Raw genomic sequence first — 25486 nt, forward strand, 5'->3', positions numbered from 1 at the left:
TCAGGTGGGGAGGTGACAGCCTGCTAGGCCCAGGGGTCTGGGAACTGAAGGTCTGATGTGCACCCCACGAAGCGGCCTTCACTGGGCACCAGAACCCATGCTGGAAGCCTTTCCAGTGCAAAAGCCAGCTCTCTCCCAAGTCACTTCCAGGGCACTGCTGGGTCCCCAGTGGTGTGTGTCCCTGTTGTGTGGGTGATGTGGGGGGAGACCCAGGGCCTCTGAGCAGGTCCCACCCCTATGACGTGATACTGCGCTGTGATTACAGTACCTGACACACAGCGGGGGGCAGTGCAGAGGTCATTAGGGTCACTAATGCGCTGACCCTAAAATAGGGACATTAGCCTCGATTATCCAGGCAGGTCCAGTCACCACAGGTGCCTTTAAGCACAGGCAGAGGGGTGGAGAGATGGGCTGGGGGCAGAGAGACTTGAAACCTAAGTCAGATGCGACATGGCCTGAAGGTGGAGAGGGCCAGGCGCCGAGGAGACGGGGACCTCAGTCCTGCAGGCGTGAGGGGCTGCATTCCGCCGACCGCCTTCGTGAGCTCAGGAGCGGACCCTGCCCCGGGGTCTCCAGAACGGGGTGCAGCCTGGTGGCGTCTTGCTGTGAGGTTGTGTGACCCTGAGCAGGGACCCCCAGAACTCTGAGCTTAGTTGTGGGTGCAGTTTTAAGCTGTAGCATTTGTGGGCGCTTGTTACGCGGCCATGGGTAACTGATACGAGTGCACTGGTCTACGAGGTGTCCCCGGTGGCCCGGTGTTTTCCCTTCCTCTCTCTCTATCTGTCTCTTTTCTCCCTCCCTGCCTCTCTTCTGCCCTCTCTTCTCCTTCCTCTCTTCCCTGCCTTATCCCGGCCCCTTTGCCCTCCTTCCCCCTCCCGAGGCTTTATCACCATTACTGGTTCAGAGGAGGAGCCAGGAGCAGAGAACTCAGGTCTCCGTGGAAGGCATTGAACTTCACTGCCCCCAGACAGCACTGCAGAAAAAATACAGGCTGCCCAGCTATGTTTTAATTTCAGACAAACAACAGATACTTTGAGGAGTAAGTAGGTCCCATGTTTGGCATGGGATATACTTATACTTAAAAAATTCCGTTGTTTCCCTGAAATGATAATGGAACCAGGTACCCAGTCCTTTAATTGCTAAGTCTGGCTGGCCCTGTCCCAGACCGCAAGCAGACCGGGAGGCCATGAGATCAGGGGCAGGGGCGGGCGGGGGCCCTGGGGGGCAGGTTGAGTGACGCTTCCGGCTACACAGCTGTTCTCTAGGCCAGGGGCCTGCAAACTAGCACCTCAGGGCCGAATCCCGCAGCGGCCTGATGTTGTAAAGTTTTATTGGCACGTGGCCACACCCACTCACTTGCATGTCACCTGTGACCGCTTCTGTGCTACAAGGACAGCATTGACTGGCGGGGACACAGACCGCCGCCCCGCCTGCAAAGCCTAAAGCACTGCTCTCTGGGCCTTTCCAGAACGTGTGCTGAGCCCTGCTCTGGCTCAGGGGCCGGGACTGAAGTCAGCCACGTGTGGGTGGGGCTTCCTGGCCGGGGGGCGGGGCCTGGCCTCTGGGGGCGGGGCTCTCGGCCGCTGGTCTCAGGCCATCGGTTCAGTGACAGCTTTCCGGGCTCCTGCTCTGATCGCCAGCGGGGGGGAGGGGGCAGGGTGACAGAGGAAGGCTGCTCCCCGCTCTGCTGCCCCACCTCCGTGTTTTGGGGTCTCTGGCAGAAAGCTCTGTGTGTACAGAGGCCTCATTCCGTCTGCATGGGCCTATTTCTGTCTCCGTGTCTGCTTCTGTGCTTCCTTCTCTGCATTCAGCGTTTTCAAACGCGATCCCTCTCGGGGCGTGACTCACATTGCCACGCGGCCGTGGAGGGGTCTTGGCCACCGTCTCCAGCGTCCTCCTGCAGGCCAGAGAACGCTGTCCCTTCACCATGAGGCCCGGGGTCAGAGCATCAGGCCTAGAGGGAGGAGGCAGGACCCACATCCCTCCTGTGCCCCCCAAGGGCCAGCAATGAGAGCATGCTTATGGGAATCTGGAGGGCGCTGTCCCCAGGCCCACCCTCACTCCTGACACCGCAGCATTTGGGGGTCCCCAGGGCCACTCCCACTTCTGAGACCAGCTGCAGCATTTGGAGGCCCAGGACCCCCTTGGGGGTCGATACTTTGCTAGAAGGGCTCACAGTGCTCAGAAAAGCCCTTGTACTCAGAGTTAAGGGCCGTCACATGAACGGATGCAGATGAAAATCAGCCAAGAAAGCGGCATGCGGGGTGGGGGCGGGGAGGGGGCAGCCGGCACAGACCTCAGCCGCCCTCCCCCCTGGGGGCAGGACACCTTTCTCTCTCAGCAACAGTGTTTGGCACCGTGGGACCTGGCGGGCTGCTCACGTGGCTGACCTCAGCCTCCAGCCCCACGGGAGGTCAAGCTCATGACCCACAGCCCCCTCCTTCAATTACGCTGTTTGGTGGCCAAGACCCCTAGGGAACCACAGACACGCTTGTCATGCAGGACATTCCCGGGTCCTGGAGACACTTCCCAGGAGCCAAGGGCAAAGGCCAGACCGCTGTTGCAGGTTCAATCCCTTACGACCCAGCATGCTTGGCACCAGGGCCTGGGGCTCTCACACGCTGTCCCTGTGGTGCAGCCGAAGCCACTGAGTGTGCCCTGAAGGCGTGCTGGGCAGAGGAGCAGTGGAAGGGGGACAGCAGCTTCTCCATCCGTCGGCGGGACACCCGGGGGCACACGGGGAAGCGGCTGCCAGCAGCCAGGTCAAAGCCACCGCGTTTCCTGCGGGGACTCAGACGCCTGCGCTGGACTCCGTGTCCTTGTGCGGGGACAGCCGGTTCTGTCGGTCACTTGCTGCTCCTCCGCCTCGTGGCACGCGGCGTGTTTCGGAAGGTCCTCATTGGCGCTGAGCTCCGGGCCCCATGCACTGGCTTCCTCATTTCAATTTCGGAGCCTGCGTATTAGTCACGCTCCTCCGACTTCCTCATCTTCTGTGCCATTGCTCGTTTTCGTTCCTTCTCTCTTTTTTTTTTAACCAGTTCCCAAAAAAGACAATTTGTGTGACGGGAGTGAACATGGAGTTTATTTACGACAAATCCAAACTTTGGCAAAGAATTCTAAAAGGGGCCGCTGGCTTCAGAGAGGCGTCTGGTTGCATCGTCTTCGGGGAAGTTCCAGTCCAGCTGGCCAGTTTAGAGCCTGCCCTTCGCGCCTGTGCCCCGGGTCCCCAACGTCTGTGCCACCCCTTCTCAGAGACCGTGAAGCCAGCGCTGTCTGAGGGACACTGTCCAGTCAGCTTCCAGATGATGCGCAGGCCCCAGGGAAGGAAGGCGGGTCCTTGGGAATTCCAGCCCGTGACACTCCAGACACGCATCTGGGGGCCAGAGCAGATGGGACTGAGGATCGTTGGGCCCCCTACCCACCTGTCCTTCAGGCTTTGGGGTTGACCTGGCACCAAAGTGGGCAGGCAACAGAAATGGGTGACCTGAAGGTTTCGGCCTCTAGAGGCCAAGAGGCGTGGTGTCACTGAATTTGCGAAGAGCAGGAGCCACAAAGGCAGTGGCTCTGGAGTAAAAAAAAAAAAAAAAAGAAAGAAAGGACCGTAATGACTCGGAGAAGCCGCTGTCCATTGGGTGTGGGCGGAGGCTCCGGCATTCCCCAAGCCCGGGGTGGAAGGGCGTCAGGAGAAGAAGATGCCCCCCACGGGCAGAAACAGAGGCTCGCACTGGCACTTGGAAGTCCTCCTGGCTTCCTGAGACTGGCCCGTGGGACCCTGGCCCACGCCCGGCTCCTCGTGCACAGGGCAGGAGCCCTGCTGAGCTTGCAGAAGACCCCAGGACAAGGTCAAAGTGGCTGTGGAGATCCTGACCCATGCCACAACGTTCCTTCTGTTCCCTGGCAGAGATGGCCACCCCCACCGGGCCCGCCAGGAGCCACGGAGAGAACATTCCAGAAGCAAGAACCACTGCCCCAAGCGCCCCAGTGCCCGGCCGTTACCTTGGCTCATGTTTTCTCACCCCACAGTCTCTGTTCCCGGGAGTGTCCCTGGCCGTCCTGTCTCGAGGGGTCCCCCTGAGACTCCGTCCCACCCCTCTTTGCATGGAAGGCACGTGGCCTTGCTGACCCTCTGGCTGCTTTCATGGGGACCAGTGCTGCTGGGCCCCAGCTCCTGGCACAGGCCCGGGGTGAGCAGGACCGGGGGTACAGACGCGATGGAGCTCTGCATCACCCAGGGGGGAGCGGCCTCGGGAGAGGCAGGAGGGGACCGAGGCGTGACAGCCGGCTCACAGACACGTGCGCGGAGCCTCGGGCAGGAGGCGCTGGGTGGCTGGGTTGAGCTTCAGGTGGACGTGCGCAGTGATGACCTGAGCCACCTGTGGTCAGTGAGCGTCCCACCAGAGGCGGTGCGTCCGCCCGCTGAGTGACAGGTGGCAGGATGTTGCGGAGGAGGGGGCCCCCCTTGCCGTCTGTGTGCACGTCCCAGTGTGGCGGGCTCCCGGAGGTCAAGGACTCCGACCCCCACGCCCTGCTCCCACCAACAGAGACACTATTTCCAATATGGTCGCACTCTGGACATGAATTTGGGGGGACACTCTTCACCCCACTGTATCCTCCTCTGGGAGTCGGAGGCTGGGAAGGGCTAGGTCGTGGGTCAGCGGCCTTTGTCCCCCCCCCAGTCCCCATGCCACTCCCCTCAGTAGTCGCTTGTGAATGAACGGATCACAGGCGCTCGGAGCTCCGTCTCGCTGGCCCGTCCCTGGCCCCCGTCCAGGCCACGGCTGCCGTTTGCCGCCTTGCACAGCCACCGCGGAGTCTGGTGCGCATGCCGGGAGGAGGCAGCTGCAGGCCCCGGGCGCGCGGGAGTTTTTCTGTGGAGACACAGAAAGCGGTCCCCAGCACAGGAGGGACGTGAAGGTCAAAGCCACGTCGCCACGGAGGAGCGGGGACTGCAGCACCAGCATCTTTCCGGAGGGGTTTTTACACGGGCTTCGGGCTGAAAGGGAGGAGAAATGGGCCATTTCTCTGCGGGATCTCCGTTTAGTGTCTTGTAACCTGTGCGGTACATGAACTAAATAATAGGTCTCTGACTTCAGAATCGGGGTGGATTTGGAAATATCGCAAAGATAAACTTCTGAGCAAGTTCTGTTTCAAATGGTGCGTTTTCTAGTGCCCGTTATTGGCGTAAGACCCCGAAGGGAAGAGATAAATAAATCAAAGAGACAGGTGCAGTTTCTCTATTAAACAGCCAGACGCACACAGAATCCCTTTGTCTGCACTGGACAAACAGCAAGTGTTGCTTTGGACGGGCTGATGAAGCGCCCCACTGTTTGCCCGCCGCCCGCTAAATGCCCGCACTGTGTGACGAGGCCCTCTGGGAGCGCGCGCTGCCACCCGCACCGACCGTGTGCAGAGCCGCCACAGACTGCCACGGAGAGGCCTGTCCCCTGGGCCTCGCTGTCAGCGTCCCCGTCTGCCAGCCACGGGCCAGGCCGCCTGCCGCACCCTGCCCTGCGGCGGGAGTCGGGGAGACCCACGAGGGGCCAGGGCGCAGGGAAGTGGCCGCTGCTCAGGGTCTGGGGGTTGGGCCTGACGCAGGGCCAGCTTCGTCTGTCCCGCGAGGGCAGAGGCTGGGGCAGAAGAGCTCTCCCTCCTGTTCCGACAAAGCCCTGAGCCCCGTGTTGGGGCAGAGAGTCTGAATGGGGGGGTCCTGATTTGCGGCTCCCACAGAGGAGATGCAGGCCTCGTGTAAGAAGGTCTCAGGTTCAGGCTCCTAAAGCCCCGAGTGGGGACTGCCGGGCAGCCCTGTGACCTGGGGCGGGTGAGTCAGGTTCCCTGCCTCAGTTTCCCCGTCTGCAAACAGAGGGGGAGACTGCAGCTGGGTGACAGCTGCCCTCGGCCACTAGGTTCAGGCGCTGCTCTGCACATTGGACACAGCGCCGCGGCGCATCCTCAGCAAACCCACGCTGCTTCCCATTTCACAGAGGAGGCAGCGGAGGCTCAGAGAGGGCACGCCTGTTCCCAAGGCCACACAGCCAGGAGGGACCGGGGCCGGGGCCCATCGGTGACACTGTAGTCCGTTGGCGCTGAGATGCCAGCGCTCAGCAACACATCCACTCTCCCAGCGTCGGGGATGCTAAATGTGCGCACGCTGAGCGCCGTGGGGCCCACGCAGTGCGGGTGTGCCGGCAGCCCCGGGTCGCAGTGCTCTGTGAGTGGTGACCGTCAGCCCTGCATGGCTGGCGTCGCTAAGGTGGCTTCTCTGTGCGCTGGGGCGCTCCATCTACCCCCAGTCCAGTCAGGCCACCTGTCTAGCTGCTCCCTTCCTCCATGTGGCTCCTTCCTGCAAACCCAGCCAGGCCCCCTGCACCCGAGCCTCCATCCGGGTCACCCCTTCTCCACTGCCCATCCCTGAGGCCACGTCAGCCCATCAGAACCAGCTGCGTCCCAATGGCCCGGGTTTCCGAGGCCCCTCTGAGCTCTCTGTTGGGTGGCTCCGTGGCACCTGCGAAGAGTCAGGCTGGGTTTGTGTGACCTCAAACCTAGGACTGCCGGGGGCGTCCCTGTGCCTCAGGCCTGCGGCATGCAGGGCCCTGCCAAGCCTTCACGGGGCTTTGCACGTGGGCGTGATGATTATGAGGTTGTTGATGGTGAGGAGCTGGTGAGGAGGAAGGCTGCATCTGTGGAGCCCCTGTGACGCCCAGGCCCCCAGGGGTCCCTATGCCCCTCGGAGCCCGGCCGGCAGTATGCAGGCTTCAACGGCACCACCTGCCAGAGTCCCAGCTCTGAACCAGTGGTAAGAGTCAGGTGGCTGGGGTTCAGCCTGGGCTCTCACTTGCTGTGTGACCTTGGGTGCTTCATTCACCCTCTCTGAGCCTCATTCTTACTGTCTGCAGAATGACAGTGTACCTGGGGGGCGAGGGAGGGTTAAGCTGGTAAATGCAGCACAGTGGCGCCTGTCTGTAGCTCTGTCTGGTGAAGGCCAGCCAGCCCCCCGCTCGCCCCCCTGCCTGCAGAGCTCGGATTCACTGCCCTTGCCCTTGGAGGGCTTGTGAAAGTGCAGGTTCCTGGACCCGCTGTCTCTGAGTCATCGGGTCAGGGGTGGGGCCCGAGTTTTCCTCCTTCGTCAGATCCCAGGTGATGCTGGCCGTCCATCCTCTCTCAGAGGGCCTTCTGTGACCTTGACGAGGCATCGCAGACCTCGGAGGGCAGAGAGGTGCGGGACGTGCCCTCTCGGGCGTGGGGAACGCAGCTTCCTGCGCTGGGTGCCCGCCGTCTTGGCTCCTCTTGGGGACGCCGGTTCCCACTCTGGCCTTGGAGCTTGGACAGTCCCGGGAGCCGCACCCGACCACGGTGCGGTTGTTGGTGACCCTGCTGTCGTCCGCTCCGTAGCTGTCTGAGACCGCTCGCTGCCGGTGTGCCCCCGCCGGAGTGGGTACGCGGGAGCCCGGGCCGGAGCCTGGACAGGTGTGGGGGGGAAGGGTCAAAGGGCTCCAGCCACAGGAGCTGGAGGGCCGTGTGGCAGCGGGGCCAGGAGGAAGAGGAAGAGGAGCTGGGCGGGGTGGGGCAGGACCAGGGGGGCAGCCCACAGCAGGCCAGGAAGAGCAGGCGCCAGGGCTCCCCCAGCAGATTTCGGTTCTTGCTGAGCAAAAGCCCCAGGGTTCAGCAGTCAGGCCGGCTGCTCTGCCTGTGTGTGGGCGGAGTGCATCCCAGCTGTTTGGGGGGTGGGGGGAGCTGCTAACTAGCTGATAATTTTCCTCTGCAGAAAGCGCTCTCTGTTCATTTGCCCTGGGCTCAGCCCATCTCGCAGGTTTGAGGTCAAGGAGCAGACGGGAAGGAGGAGCCTGGGTAGGCGAGGGAGCTACCGACCACCTTTGTGATCTGAGCCTCTGCTTCCTTAGCCAGCAGCTTAACTGGGGTGGGGGTTCCAGGGAGCAGGAGCCAAGGGGGCTCAGGGGCCTGCCTGGCTCACGGTGGGGGGCCCCTGGGTGGAGAGGGAGGGGAGCTCCTGATCCAAGGACCCCTGTGCTCCTTAGACACTGTGACACTCGGATTCATCGCCCTCCTGGGCAGAATCCTGGGCTGAGGCAGTGTGCAGGCCTCTCCGGCTCATCCACTTGCTTCCAAGCACAGCCGGGTGTGAACCGTCAGAGACAGTGGGCGCATCTCTTTTTCACAGACAGGAATGCAGGTGCGCGGGCCCGTGGACGGGTTCAGGGGCGGAAAGGAGGCAGGACCCGAGGGCCTGGTGGGCTCACTGCCCTGGCCTCCCTGAGCCGGCCACGTTCTCCCTGCGGACTGCAGAGCCCCTGTGCCCGCACAGCGCGGAGTCAGACCTGGTCTCACGCCACCCTCCTCTGCCTCTTGTCATTCTAAGTCATGGTGGCAGGAGGGACAAAGACCAAAGGCAAAGCCGACCTCCTGCTGGGGGCGTGTCCCCTCTCCACAGGGCTTCTCCAGACCAGGTGATGATAACCTAGAGCCATTGGGCTGTCCCACCTGCCTGTGAGTGACAGCCAGCCCTCCCTGCACCGGAGGCTCATGTGAGTGTGGTCCTGATTGTGTCCAGAACCAGGAGCTCCCGCTTCCCGAGGTGGCCCTCCAGCTCCGTCAGTGACGGTGGAGTGCATGTTCGAGCCAGGCCCTGAGTGGGGGGCTGGAGTGGAGAAGGTGGGGGCACTGTCTCCTCACTGCTTGATCTCCAGCCCCCCTCACTGTAGCTGCTAGTGGTTGTGGAATAACTGGATAAAAATAAAAATCAAGATGCAAAGTTAACATTAGTATTAAAGCATAATTAATATTAAAGAAAGATTAAGGTTCGTAAGTGCCCACCAAGCTTCGGTTCAGTTTTCTGTGCACCATCCCTCCCCTACCCCGGCCCTGGAGGTCAGTGGGCTGGGTTTCTCCCCCATTTTCCATGGAAAAAACTTCCCAGGAAACCTGTGTTGCTGGCAGGATTCGAAGACTCCTGCCTAATGACGGGGGCAGGGTGCCAGCCAGTGGTCACAGGCTGTCAGAGGTGGGAGCTGGTGGAGGTGGATTCTGAGCTTCAGAGGAAACTCTATACGGGAGAGAGGAAGATGGGGACAGGTAGTCATGGAGGGCTTCCTGGAGGTGGTGAAGGTGGGAATAGGAGCCCCAAGTCCCAATAGCTGCAGTGGCTCTTCCTTCCTCAAGTGAGAGTGACCACACTGTGCTGGGCATCCAGAGACTCAGAGGGAGGGAGCAGGAGTTGCCAGGTCACGTCAGCAGAGGTGCATAAGTGTCATTCCCCACGTGGGGGTGGGGGAGGAGGTAGAGGGCAGTGGGACAATTGTTGGAAAGGATCCCCCATGCGGGCCTCAGATGCTCCTCCCTGGAGCTGCTCCTCTGTTTCCAGGTGACGCTCTGCCCTAAAGCTGGGGACACGTGCCCCCTCACAGTCCTCCTAGGCCGGGCAGCCTGGGCTCCCCCACGCGGGGCTTCAGTGTCCTCCGCCGGTGGGGGCAGCAATGGTCCTAACGCATCAGAGCCCATGATGATCAGCATCCCCCCCAGTGGTGGCGGTATGACTGTCCCAGAGCTGGTGTCCCCCACAGACCCGCCGCATCCTCTCTCTGACAGAGGGAGGAAACTGAGGCTTAGAGAAGTCAAGTGACCTAACTATTGACTTGCTCCCTTATTTTCGCAGCGAGTATGTCCGGGGTCCTGCAGAGCTGTCAGGCCTGGTGACAGCGAGGCCTGACCTCTGGGGCTTGGTTGGGAAGGTTGTTTGTGGGGGACAGGAGGTGGGAAGTCCCCAGAGGATCCCTCTCTTAAGGCATGAAAGCACGTCTACAACCCAGCCCGTCTCGGTGATACCCAGCACTGCTCAGGGACCTGTGCGCAGAACCCACCCAGCGGGACGCCAGTGTTTGGGGGGTGGTGGAGGTGGGGGCCTCCTTGCCCCTGGCCTGCCTAGAGCCTGATGTCTGGGGGCTTGGGTTTCCCAGAAAACAAAGGGTTCTCCCTCCCCAGGTCGCAGCCGCACTGGGGCTTTCTGGAGGTGCTGCCACGCACCCCAAACACTGCGTCCAGGAGCCTGTGACCCCTGCCTGCCCAGACATGGTCAGGACCCCCAGATCTTGCTGGGAAGAGCTCAGGCTCCAGCCCTGGGAAGTCCCTGCCTGGCCTGGCTCCACTGGGTCCTTTGGGAAGGAGGTTCCCCAACTAGTTTTTGTCCCCATGCCAGTGCCGCTAAGTCAGCTTTGTGCTACGCCGTGTGGGTGGCCCAGCTCTGGACACCACGCGGAGACTCAGGTGAGAGGTCCTGTGGCTGATGGAGGGGCCCGGGGGGCGGGGCTTCGCCCTGTGCTGCCAGAGGAGAGGTTGGGAGAAGCAGAAAGGAATGGCTGGGAAGCTGTGTGTGCACATGAGTGTGCAAACATGCAAGCGTGTGAAAGGTGTGCACAAGCATGTATATGTGTGTGTTAGTGTGTGCCTATGTGTGTGCATGCATGTGTGCTAGTGCATGTTAGTGCCCTTGTGCATGTGGGCCTGTGCATGTCTGTGCATTCTGTGTGTGCCCGTGCATGTTTCTGTGCCCATGTGTGCCCACACATGTTTGTGTGTCCACGTGTACCTGTGCATCCATGCATCTGTGTGTCTTGCATGTCTGCACCTGCACATGCATGTTCCCTTGCATGTCCCTGTGCATGTCTGTGCATGTCTGCGTGTGCCCATGCACGTCTCTGTGCCCATGTGTGCCTGTGCATGCCTGTGTCTATGTGTGCCTTGTGTGCATATGCATGCGCATGTGCATCTATTTCCTTGAGTGTCTCTGTGTGCACGTGTGCCTGTGCATAGCTGCGTGTGCATGTGTGCCCGTGCATGTCTATGTGAGGCCATGTAAGCCCTGCATGTCTCTGTGTGTCCAAGTGTTCCCATGCATGTCTGTGTGTCTGTGTGCGCATGTGTGCCCGTGCACGTCTGTGTCTGTGTGTGTCCCTGTGAGCCTGTGTGTGGGAGGTGGCGGTGCACAGGAGGTACGCTGGTCCCGAGCCCCCCCGACTGGAGGAGCCACAGGAAGCCATGTGTCTCTCACCGGAGCCTTAGCTAACGAGCCACTGCCCCGGGCTCGCTCAGCACCCGGTGGTGGTAGTGAGTTCCCCGCTGCCGCGGGAGTGCAGACAGAGGCTGGTCAGAGGGGAAATGTCGGCACCAGGCAGAAAGCCCTCGGCCCCTGTGCCGCCGCAGAGCCGGCTGGAGACTCGCCCCACCTCACTGCGCCCACATTCCCTGGGGAGGTGCCTGGCCCTCACATGCTGCCCACCAGCTGGTGACCTCGGGCAAGTGTGCGTGTGAGAGGCGCCCAAGGCCCTGTTGGTAACTGGAGAGTGGGGCTGCCTGGGGAGCTGGCGCAGTGAGCACTCACCCCAGGACGGACCAGTGGCCGCTGGGATGCTGGGGCGAGCCCCTCCCTGGGCAGCGTCTCCGGGGCCTGCCCCCAACCCCCTGGGCCGTGCATCTGGTTCGCTTCCTCTACGGGTGGGGGCTGGGCACGGGTGGGGGAGGGCTTGGTGAGGCCACAGAGCCTGTCTTCCTGCCCGTTCTCTGCTGTTGGGAACACGGGACCTTCCTGTCCCTGGAGATGACACAGCTTGACCGACCCTGTAGGGTTTGTGAGGATGATTTCGTGGACCGCGGGCAGTCCCAGCTTGTCCCTGACTTACCGTTTTCTTTTTCCCTCTCTGTGCATGTGGGGATGTTCAGGGGGCCCCAGAGGAGCCTCCGCCGGCCCTGCCCTCCCTGCTCCCCGTGTGGGCCACCAAGTGAATCACTGGGCCCCCTGCGAAGGCCCCCTGCCATCCCAGCCTCGGTTACACTCACGTGCAAAGGACTGAGGACAGTGACATGCTTTGGGCAGGGAGTGGGGAGGCTGCTTGAGGACCTCCGGGTTCCCCAAGTGCCCCGAGGTGGCTGGGTCCTGACTGTTTGGCGGGGCCCCCCACCTTGTGCTACCTGAGATCTGCCCATTGTAGGCTCAGAAGGACCCTCAAGATCACGGCCTGAGGTCCTTCATCTGCTGATGCTCCTGGCCCCTCACCGGAGTCTCCACCATGGCCTCCGGCCACTTCTCCTCCTTTGTCATGCGCACTCTGAGCTCTTCAGCTGCTGACTTGCCTGCCTCTGTTTACCTTCTGATGAGGGAGGACCCACGATGCCTCAGCCACACTGAGACCCGCTGCGAAGTCGCCCCTGGGAAGGAACACGTCCCCCCAGCTTTTCCTGAGGCGTAGCCCCGGGGTTCTGGGTGCCTGGCCCTTCGCCTCCACGCCTGTCCCTCCTTGCCGTCACTGCAGGTCCTAGCGCCCACGGAGCCCTGCTTGTCACCCCGAGAGGCGGGCCCCACTCTCTCTCTGTCCTTCTTGGTGGGCTCTCAACTGCCTGGCACGCGGACCCAGCTTCCTAAACACTGATGCAACAGTAGCAACGACACCAAGATAGACGTTTCCTGTGAAGATATGGGGACTTTGGAAGCCAGTGACATTCATTCTTCTGAGTCTGCTTTTCAGGGACGAGACAGTCCACGAGGAGCTATATCTGACCGGGGAGGGCCGGGGTCCGAGGTGCTGAGAACCTGCCCTCGGAGGGTCCCGAGTTTCTCAGCGTCGGAGAGGCGGCGGGACAGTGTGCCTACCCGGAACCTGGCGGAGCGCTGCCGCCCGGAGCCGGCCCCCGCCTGTGGCTGCGAGACGCCCCCGCCAGCCTCGCCGGCTCGGTTGTACTTTTGAGAGACCTTTTTCCAGAGGAAAAGCACAGCTACTATTTTTGTGCTTCTCTTTCTTCTGCGCGAGGAGAGTAACAGCCGCTCCTCTCGGAGGGTGGCCGTGCGAACAGCATGGGACAGCGCGTGGGAAACACGGGGCCGCGTGCCTGGCGCTCTGCCCGCGCGGGGCCGTGCTCGGCGCTCCCCCCCGTGTGGGCAGCGCGCACGTGCCTGATTCTCTCCAGCCCGCTTGCCCACACACCAGCGTCTCCGCAGCGGCTCTGGGCGACTCCAGTGATGGCACAAGCAGTTCCTTGTGAGCATCTTCCCTGGCCCAGCAGCCCCGGCGGAGCGCGGCCGAGGCCCGCAAGGAGCCGCCACAGTGGTGCCCGGGGGACGTGTGCTGTGCTCTGCCGGCGCCCCTCCGCTCCCCATCCTCCATCTCTGCTTAATAGTGGACGTTGAGTCAGATTAAACCAGGCTTCCGTGAGCAACCGGCGCTGCTCCTTGGCTCTCAGCCCTGCGGGAGCTTCTGAAATAGTTCCTGCCACCGGGCCTGGTGCCCCGCCGTGCCAGGTAGTGGCTCTGCAGTGGGGCCGGTGCCTGGGCCCCTGTCACCACCCTCTCCCCCGCCGGGCGAGTCTCATGCGAGGCCCGGGCTGAGATCTCCGCGGGGCTGCAGGGTCAACGCTGCCGTCCCAGCCCCTCTCAGTGTCTCTGCACCGGGCTGAGTCTGGTCGGAGGAGGTCACCGGATGGCAGGTCTGCTCTTTGTCCCAGAGGGACGTGGAGAAGAGACAGGGCATGCCCCCAGGGTGGGCCGGCATGTGCTGGGGGCCCGTCTCAGACTTTTGTCCCCATGGGCAGAAGAGGCAGGGAGGTGTGGCCTGGGGTACCTGGCAGGGCAGCTGCGGTGACATCTCAGGCACGGCCCAGACGGGGTACCGACCTGACGTAGCAGGGACAGTAGCTCGGCTGAGGGCATGTCACCGGGTCCTGGGTACCTGCCCGCTGTCCCGCTGCAGAATGGCCGCAGGGAGCACAGAGACCTGGCCGCCAGACACGCAGGATCTTGGCCGGAGCCCCACCCCGAGGGGGAGAACATGCCCGCCCATGGGGCTGCCCACCCGCCACTTGTCAGCACCGCACTCCTCCGAAATGTGTTCTCGGGCCTGTTGCCCAGGCAACCAGATGCCAACGCCAGCGCGTCACTCTCCTTAGTTTCCTCCCAGCACCTGAGAGGCCCGGGGAGCAGCACCCGCGTGCCGCACGGGGCTCCGCGCTCCCGGGGGAGGAGACAGCCCCTCGGCCGCGTCATCGAGGGCCACGAGGGACACGGAGGGGCACAGGGATGCTTGTGAGCACTACGAGGGGCTGCGCCTGAAGCCCCATGACACCCCGTGGCGAGGGTACCTGTGTTCACCCCTCTTGGCAGGTGGGGACAGAGAGTCACAGGGAGGTTGCATGGATGGCCCGAGCTCACACGGCGCCAAGACTGGAAGGCAGGCAGCCGTCCCTTAGCCCCTGGGCCACCCCCCCCCCCCGCCCCTACTGCTTCTCCTCGTCGCTTAGTTCTCCCACTGGGGCCTTGATCCGTTCCCCCTTTTGGGCCACACTTTTCTGTCTCCTCATCTTGACAGGCTTCTGTGTGTGTTTGCCTCTGAGTCTTAGGCAGAGCTGTCACACCTGTTACATTGTAAGGGGCGGAGCCTTAGGGATTCATCAGTGCAGGGCAACCTATTTCACCACGCTGTGGCGCTGTATGTGGGGGAGGGTCTGAGAGGGAACAATACCACCCGCCCAGCACTCACCCCATTTCCAGGCACCTCTCCCACTTTGTATGGGACTGTCACCCCTCTAGCTGCTGCCCTGGCCGTCGTTCCCAGAGTGGGTGGGTCTGCAGACATTCTAGGACAGTGGGGGCCCTTTAAACAAGCGGACTCTGCTGAGAGACCTGCAGTTTCTGCCTCCGCCCCAACCCCCACGGGTCTGCACAGTCAGAAGCAATGAGGCTTGATTTTCCCCGGCGCTGGGACCGTGAGCTGTGCGGTCTGGTGAGGAGCTGGGAGTGCTCCCCAGGTGTCCCTCCTGACTTTTTAAAACATGTGACTGTATTTACGGGCAGCCCACCGCCACCACCACACTGTGTCCTCACCGCCCCTCCCACCTGCCTGGGTGAGTGTTTCTTCTTTATTTCTTTGTTTGCTGGACTTCCATGCAGCTCGGTTTTCTGGAACTTCTGGTTGTCTCTAGTGTTGAGGTAGTTGTGTTCCTTCTTAGCTGTGGCGGGAGACGCAGCGTGTCTGCCTGGGCCTCCATCTTGGCTGGAGGTCTCGCCCCTCATTGACAGTGATGTTTTTGTGAAGAAAAGATATAGCAGGTAGCGAACTGAATCCCAGTTCACTGAATCTTATTAAACTGTTGTTGGGGGAAAAATGAGATTTCAGCAAAAGTTTGAAGGGAGAGCTGGCAGAAGCTGCACATGAGAAAGGGAGGTGAGACGGGGCCGCAGGTCTCCACTTGGAAGCAGTCGGTGGGGGCGCTGGGGCTGGGACCCCTCTGAGTGGGGGCCACACAGGCTCGTCCTTCTTCTGGGGGGCGGGGGGCCCTGGGCTGCCGGGAGCAGGTCGCGCGGAGGTGCATCTGCAGTCCCAGCTGCGTGGCCGTCGCAAAGCACCGCCGCTCGGAGGCCCGGCATGGGCCTGGCGTCCTTCCCACACCCCTGAGTCGTCCTCCTCGCGACCTTCGCAAGCGTCCACGTCTTGAGACGTAACTTACCCCGAAGTTCGCTTCTTAAACGTGTACCAGCCAGTGGTTTTCTGTGTTCTCAGGTTGTGCAGCGATCCCCACTATTCATTCCAGAACAACCTATGACCCCTAAAGACACCCCTGGTTCCCACCCCCGCCCCGTCCCTGGCAACCTCTAACCCACTGCCTGTTACTGACCCTGGACTTCCCGTGTATGTGGATTCACAGGGCACGTGGCCTCTGTGACCGGCCCCGGTCCCCTCGCCTTCTGTTTCCCAGGTGTGCCACGGGCGGGACGGACCCCCTCTCTAGCCGCTCAGCAGCTGATGGGTGCTGGGTTCTCTCCCCTTGCTCCTGTGAGGCGGCGTGTACTGTGAGCTCTGGGAGACGCGCTGCTGTGTGGGTGTGTGTCGGGACCCAGGCGTGGCGTTGTTGGGCCGACTGGTCGCTGAGCCTCTGAGGAGCTGCCGGCCGCCTTTGGTTGCAGCTGACACTGTGTGCCCCACCTGCCACGCGCGAGAGTACGCGTGTCCCCGCCGCCCCTGCCGTGTGGAAGGGCCCGCGCTGGAACCTGCGGCCGTCCTCTGGGTGTGCAGGGGGGCGTGTTCTCAAGGGGTCTGTGGGTGCCCAGGGTGTGGGGGGCTGGCGCTGTCTCTGCACCGTGGCCCGCCTCTGACGGTTAGTGGCAGCGGTGCTGTCGCACTGCAGGGCGCCCCCGGGGCTGCCAGGTCCTCTGCCCTCTCTCGGGCTGGCTGGCTGCCCCCGGGAGCCTTCCTGGGTGCCAGGCCACGAGTCGCCCTCTCGTCATCACGTGGACCTGCGGCCTCCCAGCCCTGCGCTGAGCGGGCTCAGAGGGAGGAGCCTGCCTGGGGGCCTTGCCGGAGTTCTGAGGGCAGAGGTCACTTGTCCCTGCCAAGCATGTGGTCCTGGCAGGTGCGGTCGAATGCCCAGTGCCACGAGGCAGCCCCAGCCCTGGAAGTCCCCTGCCTGAGTCTCAGGACCAGGAAGGTCCAGATCTCCAACACAGAGCAGAGGGTTTGGGGCCTCGACACCCCCTGCAGTGCTGGCCCTGCAGGTCACAGCACCGACCCCGACCTCCCAGGGGAGGGGCTCCCTCTGCCCCTTCCCGGCCTGGTGGCCTGGCTGCTGGGGGTGGGGTGCAGCCTCTGTCCCGACTTGCTCGCCTGCCCCTCTTCCTCGCCCTGCCTGAACAAGCCCACCAACTTTTACAAGGACGACCCGGGGCCCGAGGAGGGAAACAAGCCCAGCTCGCCAGCCCTGGCCATGGATCGGCTTTCTGCATACCGGCCGGGCGGCGTGGAAACAAGGGGGTTTCTATGGCAACCAATGACAGCTCGTGATTGCTGAAAATGGGCAGAAATATCCTGTGTGTGAAGTTGTGCAGGGTGGGCGGGCGGGCGGGCACAGGCTCCGGTGCTGCCGCTTCCTTCCCTGGGGCGACGTGTCCCCGAGCACAGACGGTCGCAGGTTTGCGGTGGCTGCTCTTACTCAGCCCGCCCGGCTGGGCCTCGCTGCCCCCGGTGGTTCCCGGGGAGGACGGCTGAGGCCTGGGCCCGCCTGAAGCAGCAACTCACTCCCCCAGGGACCACACTTGGTCCAGATGCGCGGGCGCCGGGAGAGCCAGGGGTCCCCCGCGGCCCCACGGAGCTGCCCTGGGTGTGTGCGTCGGCAAGTGCCCACACCCAGGGCACTGGGGCTTCTTTATTGGGGGTCGGTCCTCTGTGGCAATTGGCGCTCATGAATACAGTGTCCCCCTTTGAACGTCCGGAGACGTGCGGAGGACGGGTCAGCCGAGGGGTCAGTGTGGCATGAGGAGGGGACACATGCAGGGCCACGCTCACATACGCACGCACGCTCTCATACCAGCACACACGGCCACTCACACATGCACACATTCATACCAACACACACGGCTACACCGACACACATACATTCACTCTCATACCAACAAACATGGCCAACACACACGCACCCTCATGCCAACACACACGGCCACACACACACGCACCCTCATGCCAACACACACGGCTACACACACACACATTCTTATACCGACACCCACCCACACACTCCCTGACGCCCTCCCAGACCCACGCCGTCTCCATCACCGCACCGACACGCGGGCACACGTGCTCACTCAGTCCGCGCGCTGACACGCGTCTGCACGGCCTCGCACACTCACACCGACGCGCCGCCCCGAGACACACTCCCGTGCGCACCCCCGCCCCAGCCTTAGGGGAAGCAGCTCCAGGCCGCTGCTCAGGCCGGCGCGGGGCGCCTCTTCCGGCTGCGCCTCCCACGTGGGGCACCCTCGCCCACCCCCACCCGCCTCAGTCCCCAAAGTCCTGGGTCCCTGTCACTCCTCCAAGGTGTCACTGCTGACGAGCGCTGACTTTGAATGGCGCCTGGAACCAGTCTCAGTTATCTAAGCGGGTGGGGGAGGCGCGTGGGCCGGGTCCCCACTCCCTTCCGCGTGGCTGTCCCTGAGCTCTGGAACTCACGTGACACTCCGTGAGCGTGCCTGGAAGCTCACGTCCCTGTGCAAGGTGGCCCGCCCCCCGCCTTTCTCCAGCACCCCGGCGCTGAGGGGCGGGTCGGCGGGTCCCCAGGCCGCCCGCAGGAAGGCAAAGGCCAGCAGAAGGTGCGCCTGGCAGAGCAGGCACCCGTCACCCTCCGCGGACCCCCAGCAGAGTGAAATCGCGAGGAGGCCCAAACTGAGAAGCCTTCCCCGGGAAGACATTTGAGGTCACAGCTACTCAAACACGAACGTATTCGACTGAGCTGCAAGGAGGCGGAGGTGGGGGCTTGCAAAGCACACAGCACAGGGCGGTGGCAGGTCCCTGAGCCCCGTGTGAAGGTCGGCGGGCCCATCTGCCCTGAGAGGGGACACCTATCCCTTCAGACCTCAGCAGAGGCAGCTGCAGGCTGAGGGTCACCGGCCTGGGGTGGGTGACCGCTGACCGCCACGACCTAGAGGAACCTGTTGGCCCCGATGGCCTACCCGGCCCTCTCCCCACGTCCTTGCTGCCTCTGTTCTATTCTGGGTGTTTTTGGCGGAGGGTGATCTCGGAGGTCGGCATGTGGGCAGGCCGCTGGGGGGCTGGGGACACGGTTTGCACCCACGCAGTGGACGGCGGTTATCGGCGTCCTGCGCGCCGCCGGCTCCTGGGAGAGATGAGACGTGCCCAGCTCAGGAACATGTGCGGTCGGTCGGGACTCTCCTCTTAAAAGCTGATGAATAGATCACGCGGGACGGGCCTTTGAAGCAAACTAATGAAGGGTTTCGGTTCCCCTTTTGAAGTCAGGATTAGGCTCATCACTGAGAAGAGCAGTCCTTGCCGTGGGGGCCGGGGGCGGGGGGAGAGGCTCCCCCAGGGCCGCATGCTGACCTTCCGCTCTCTCTCCCACGCAGTTCCATGTCCATCCACTGGCCGGGCCGCTCCCTGGGAAGCCGCGCTTGGATTCTGATAGCCATGTTTCAGCTCGCCGTCGACCTGCCCGCCTGCGAGGCCCTGGGCCCCGGCCCCGAGTTCCGGCTGCTGCCTCGGCCCGCCCCCCGCCCGCCCCGCCTGTGGAGTTTTAAGAGTGGACAGCCGGCCCGGATCCCGGCGCCCGTGTGGGGTCCCCGCCCGGCCCGCGTGGAGCGCAGTCACGGGCAGATGCAGAGTCCCCGTGCCAAGCGGGCGCACAGACCCCGGGACCAGGTGGCCGCCCTGGTGCCCAAAGGGGGGCTCGCCAAGCCCCCAGCTGCTGCCAAGTCCAGCCCTTCCTTGGGCACGGCCCCTGCCGCCTCGTCCCCCGTGGTGGGCGGCGGGCCCAGCACGGACCAGCAGGCCCTCCTGAGGAGGGGGAAGAGGCAGCTGCAGGTGGCCGGTTTCAACGGCTTCGACTTCCGAGGCAGCAGACCCACCACGGAGACCGAGTTCATCGCGTGGGGGCCCACGGGGGAGGAAGAGTTCCTGGAGGCCAGCACCTTTCGCCACGGCCCCACCACGGTCTCCAGCTTCCAGACACGGAAGACAACCGTGGCCACCGCCACCGCCACCACCACGGCCACCGTGGGCACCTCTGTGACGCTGCAGACTAAGGGGGTCACCACGCCCCTGGCCCCCGGGCATGGGACCCCGGTTGGTGTTAGCACGACGGAGCCTTCCACCCGTCCCGGCAAAGACAGTGGCAAAGACATCAAGCCCCCGCGGATTCTGGGGGAGACCTCAGGTACGCCCCCTCTTTTCTGCTTGGGCTTCGTCTGGGGTGCGGCATCTCCTGGGGGCCTGGCTCAGAAGGGATGCCGAGCTATCCCCGGGCGATGCGTCCTGGTGGCCCTGGTTTCCCTGCCGCAGGACCTAAAGCTGGCAAGGGGCCGGGAGTTGAGCGCAGGACCTCCGGCAGAGGCGGGCGCCGTGGGTCGGGCAGCTCGCACACGCGTGCGTCCTGGCCGGTGTGGGCTGTGGTCCAGGAGGAGCCGGGCCGCTGCGGCCGGCGGGTGGCAAAGGCCTAGAGGTGGGCGCTGTGCCCACCGTGCCGTGTGGGGGCTGCTGAGCGCTGCTGGACACAGAGCTGCGTCTTCCAGAACGGTGGCGCTCCGTGTCCTGGGCCAGCTCGGGGGCAGGGGCGGGCGCAGCTGAAGGAGTCAGGAGCGTGCGGCGTCTTCAGGTGCCGTCCGGGGCGTGTCTCTGCGGATGGCGACTGCCGGCAGGGCCAGAGTCAGCAATCCCTGCAGACGGGGGGGGAGACGGAGGCCAGAGAGAGGGAAGCGCCTCCTGGCGTGTTTGTGGGGGCTTCACGGCGGGGCTCAGGGGTGGGAGTGCCGTTTCCTCGGGGCAGCTTGGAGGAGGGAGGCCAGCGCACGTGGCCCCGGTTCCTCCGGGTGCTGTGGGCCGCGGCCAGCCCTGGCTTTGAAGCATCTCCTGCAGCGTGGTTTTGTGTCTGCTCCCCTCCTGCCCCGCGTCCTCCCCCGGCTTCCAGAGGAGGGGACCTTAGCCACCCCCAGGCCAAAGCCTGCCTTCACCATAGCGCCTGCCTGTACCCCACGTCAGGAGTGGCTGAGGAGCGCACAGAGCAGGGACCTCTGCGTCCTACCCTGCCTCCGCTTCCTTCGTCTCTGAACGGGCTGACGTTCGAGTTTGTCTGTGCGGGCACATCTGGGGAAGCCGCGGCGCTTGCTAATTTAGGATGAGGGGTGGACTCAGTTTCCTGGGTGTGAGCGCCGAGGGCTGGGGCACCGGGCAGCCTCCCCCAACCCCGCTGGCTTCTGTCCTTCTAGGGCCTGGGCGCTGCGGCCCCGGGTGGTCCTCTTCAGAGCCCCAGGGGAGGAGGAGAGGCTGGCTCCTCAGGGACTGTGTGTGGCACACATGCCCCAGTTCCCTCTGCACTTGACCCTGGCCTAGTCTCGACATCCTGGCTGGCAGGCAGGCCGTGGCCGACGGTTGGACAGGTTTCCGTGGCGTGGGTGGCTTTGTCCCGTGGCCTACTTTCTCCCTTCACTAGGACAAGAGAAGTGTGGTTTCCCTCCGCAGTCCTCTTCCCTGGAGAGCAGCATATCAATGGCCGTGAACCCTGGCTCCATGACAGGCCGGGGCCGGGGCCGGGAGCGTGGGTGCACCGCGGGAGCAGCGCAGGTCTGCAGCGCCGAGCACAGGCTGACCCCCACGGAGCCTCCTTCTGGAATCTGGGGCCATGGAGCCTGCAATTCATCATCTCGGTGCCAGGGGCCTGAGAGCAGTTTACAAAGCTTTGTTGTCACCTCAGTAAACTCCTAAGCCGTCACGATAATGAGCTCGGGGGCTGCACCCAGTTGCCGTCCTCTCCTCTGCATGCGTCACTGCTCTGCAGATGTGGGTGAGAAACCAAGTCCCCAGTTATTGCCACTTACACTTGTTATTACTGAGGGCAAACGCCGGGGACAGATCATAAGGCTTCGCAGAGTAATTCGCAATACAGTGATGTCTCTAATCCAACGTGACAGATGCTCGTCTTGGAAAAGATTTATGGTTCTTCACAATATAATCTGGTGCTAGATTAATGTGTGTAGCACAGTATATTTAAAGGGGGGAAATATGTGTGTTCTAATGTAGGGAAATGTTAATTCTGGGAAATGACGCTGGATGCTGAGAGGGAACAGCCGGCTTCTAGGCCAAGGGCAGGGAAGACAGGAAATGCTGACAAGGGTCCTCCACCCCGGCAGCCCCCGAAGGCCGGCTGTCTGCTCTGAGGGACACAAGCGCCCAAGGCACTGAGAGCCCAAGCGGGCGTTCCGGGGATCCCCACGGCCTTGGCAGTCCTCAGGTGCAGACCTGGGCCCCTCTCTGAGGCGCGTGACTGCTGTTCACACCTCTCGGGCAGAATTTACGGTGGCGGGGGCAGGGGAGGCTTGGGGACCCCGCAGCTGGGCCTGTGTGGTTCACAGCACCTGTAACTCGGGGCTCCCCTGCCTGCAGCCGTGTGACCCTGGGAAAGTGCTCGGCTCTCTTGGCTTCACTTTCTTCATTGGCGAAATTAAATAAGCACCTCTCCTAAATGGTCCCTGTGAGGAGTCCGTGAACAAATGGAACATAAGATGGGCCTGGCCCCTAAGAACCCTCCATGCCTGCCCGTTGTTCTTACACTCAGCACGAGGGTCTCAGAGAGGAGAGTTGCCAGTGTCAAGGGCAAATGCGCTGCCGGGGGCAAGGGAGTCTTGTCACGCAGCACCCCCGTCTGTGCTCCCCCACTGCCAGAAGCACCCCAAAGCCTGGAATTCAGGTTTCAGGAAGTGATGGGAGGGGGAGGAAAAGGTCCCCTTCCACTGTGTTCCAAACCAGGATGGTGATTATTTAAATGACGAATTTGTGAAGTCAGTTCTGCTTCCAAAGAGTCCTCTTTGGAACCAGAGTTTGGGAGCCGGACATTTCATCGTTGCCTCTGCAGAGAAGTGTTCGGGGGGGCATGTCTCGTTTCCCCATGTGTCCATAGCACAGGCGTCGGTGGGCATAGAGAGGGCAGGGGCTGGCAATTTGGGGCCCTCTGCAATCCCCCAAGAGCTAGCGTCACGTGGAACTCCGGCTGGACTTGTCCAAGGGTCCCCCGTGCTGACTCCCCCTGCCCGTGAAGTGACCGGGACTCTCTCCGGGTTTCAGCGTAGGGCTTAAAGTGCCACCGCCTGCCTTCACATCCCCGGCATCCCCTCGCATTAGCTGTGCAAACCCGGGCCCCTCATTGTCATCTCTGCGCCTCTGTGGGTATCACAGCGTCAGCCATCTCAGGATGCTGTGCAGGCTGAGCGAGGCGTTCGTGTCTGGTGCTCGGTGCTGGACCGGTCACAGCTGCTTAGCACATGTTTGCTGCTGTCAACACGATAGTGGGGATAACGGTGGTGCTGGTAGTGGTGATGGCAATGCTGGTGATGATGATGATGAAGATGATGGTGGTGATGGTGATGCTGGTGATGGTGATGATGGTGATGATGGTGGTGATGATGGTGATGATGATGATGGTTAGGATGGTAATGGAGATGATGGTGGTGGCCATAGTGGTGACATTGGTCACGTTCTGAATCTGGAATCACAAAGTCTCCTGGGAGGAAACTAGAAAGTCATTTCCAGGGCTTTAATCTTAAAACTCATGAAGGGAGCTGTGGGAAATTCAAGCCGGCTGGTTTCCGTCCCTGCCTCTGCGCACTGCGGGGTCTCCCGGGCCGTGGGTGTCGGGCGTACAGAGAGTACTCAGGAAAGCCTCCCCGGCCCTCGTGTCCTGGGCCCGCCTGCTGGCACCTGGGCCCCGAGACTCCCCCACCTGCTCAGACACATCCGGCACTTAGCGCAGCTGTCCCTGCTAACCGCCGTAGGAAGCGCACACGCAGCGGGGCCCACAAAGCCCTGCAGGTCTCTGTCGTCATTCAGGGTTGGCTCCGTGAAGGGCCCGTCACGTACTTGTGACGCGGAGCAGCGTGAGGCTGCTGTGGCTCAGATGTGAGCTCCGTCTTGCCCGGCAATTTTTACACTGGGATTCACTCATGCGTTTCCAAGGATGATTTCCAAGTTGCTTTGTCCTTGTCACCAGGAGGCCCTCAGTGTCCTTGAGTTGGCTTCCTTTGTGAGCACAAGGGCCCAGCTGGTGTCATCTTCTCTCGCCCCGGTGGTCACCTGACCTGGACAATGGAACAACGTCTGGAGCCAGCCTCATGATGACGAAACACTTTTTCAGGCACCGGGGAGGGAGGTTGGGAGGGAGAGACGCTCCCTTCTGTTTCAAGCCAAGGCGGCGGTTCCAATGCTGAGCCCCTTTTAATTAACTTGGTGGGTGTTTGCTACCGGGGAAGGGAATCCATCCCCGATTTAAAGATATTTGAAGCAAATGACTCATGAACTTCCAAAGTTTAAAGCGGCTTAATTAGGATGGAAGTATCCACGCATAGATGAGCAGGCGGAATTCTGCAGAACAGCCTGACCGCCGTCAGTCATGAGGCAGGTCCCCAGGGTCTTCGCCGGGACTTTCCAAGTGGACACTGCATGGCACCTCCTGCCGGCCGTGGTTTCGAAGGGGACTTGTCTTAGTACAGGTGTGGTCCGGGTCAGCCCACGGCCCTCTGGCCCCATCTGGCCTCCCGGAGCGCCCCTCTGCTTCTGCTGAGCAAAGCTGCATTCACAGCAAGGGGGTAAATGAGCTCCGACTCATTAAAGCAGCCGGGCCCTTCTGCTGATGGCTCCGTCCTGGCTCCCTTTCATTTCCCTTCCCCGGCTGCCGCTCCGACTTATTGCATTTAGTGCTTCTTAAGCTTCTTAGTTCCCCCAGGGCCTCATTCTCATCTAAGAGCAGTTAGGGACCTGGAGGTTCTTTAATTCCGACAGATCCCTGGTGCTTATCCTAAGGTGCTTTCTACCGGGGAGCTGCCTGGCTCGACAATCCTGGTCCTGGGTCCCTGTGCTCCCCCAGGCCCTCCAGAGCCGCAGGAAGAGGCATGGAATGACACTCCAGCTACCTGGAAATGGGTCCCCTCCCAGGGGGATGGCAGGGGTTGCAGGAGACACCCCTCTGCAGAGTGTCTGCCCCACACCCCGAACTTCACTTAGGACGTGCGGCGTGTTGAATTTATGGCTTTCATCTCCTCCCAGGGGAATGACTCCAAGCGCTGAGATCAGATACTAGACCGCCGTTTCTAGAATTTGTGTTTGACTCTGTGAGGAGGGCTGGTTTGAGGACTCCTGGCTCCCGAATCCCTTGTGCAGCGAATCATCAGCTCTACTTCGCTGACGTTAAATCCTGCACCGCTGCATGAGGAATCTGTTCAGGGAAGTGAGACAGGGAAGGACACACACTTACACAAGGAGAAGATGGCAGCGAAGGCCTGGAGAGAAATGTCACAAAGCCACCACTTAGGGAAGTGTGTCATTGTTATTCTGGAAACATGGATCCGAGGGGGGCAGCCAGCCCAGCAGGAAGGGCAGCCAGGTTTTCTTGAAGAGTGGACGTGGCCAAGGCCTGAGGAGGGCGTGGGTGTTCAGGGGCCCAGAGGGACAGAGGACAGGACGGGAGTGGGGGCGGAGGCCGGAGCTCTGAAAGCCCTGATGCCAGGAGGGAGAGGGAGCTGTCAGACCACCTCCCCAGACTCAGTCTCCCAGCCTTTGGGACAGAGGCTGAGTGAGAAGGGACCCGAGACCTGGGGGCACGTGGGGCCGGCAGCTGCAGACGGGACCCCGGAGCTGCCATTTGGGGGGAGAAGTGGCCCGTTCCCTGAGCAGGGCAAGCCCCTCGCCCACCAGCCCAGGCGAACACACCTGGTAGAGAAGCAGCACCAGCCTCACCTGTGCAGCTGGGGGATTCCACGCGGGGCTCCAGCGCCACCCGGCGGTCCCCGTCCCGTCCCGGAGACTCGGCCAAGATCATGGCAGACGCGTGACTCGGCTGCCATATGGTCAGACGGGCCTCCAGGCTTTGCCTTCGATGTGGTTCAGTGGATCTCCGCCTTCAAGTCTGTTACCGGATGCCACTGATCAGCAGTTACAGAGGAGTGCGT

At 62.3% G+C, this 25486-nt stretch overlaps 1 protein-coding gene across 1 annotated transcript in view; it reads left to right on the plus strand.

Annotated features, from left to right (window-relative positions):
• AJAP1 (adherens junctions associated protein 1) overlaps positions 1 to 25486 on the plus strand; it is an 84587-nt gene that overhangs the window by 21693 nt on the left and 37408 nt on the right. Inside the window, exon 2 of the mRNA XM_090271446.1 lies at positions 18905 to 19710. Within this exon, the coding sequence (XP_090127572.1) occupies positions 18905 to 19710 (806 nt within the window). The remainder of the gene's footprint in view (positions 1 to 18904; positions 19711 to 25486) is intronic.

The sequence above is a fragment of the Furipterus horrens genome, unplaced genomic scaffold (genome assembly GCF_987537825.1).
Source record: "Furipterus horrens unplaced genomic scaffold, mFurHor1.1.pri manual_scaffold_3, whole genome shotgun sequence".
Taxonomy (NCBI): Eukaryota; Metazoa; Chordata; class Mammalia; order Chiroptera; family Furipteridae; genus Furipterus; species Furipterus horrens.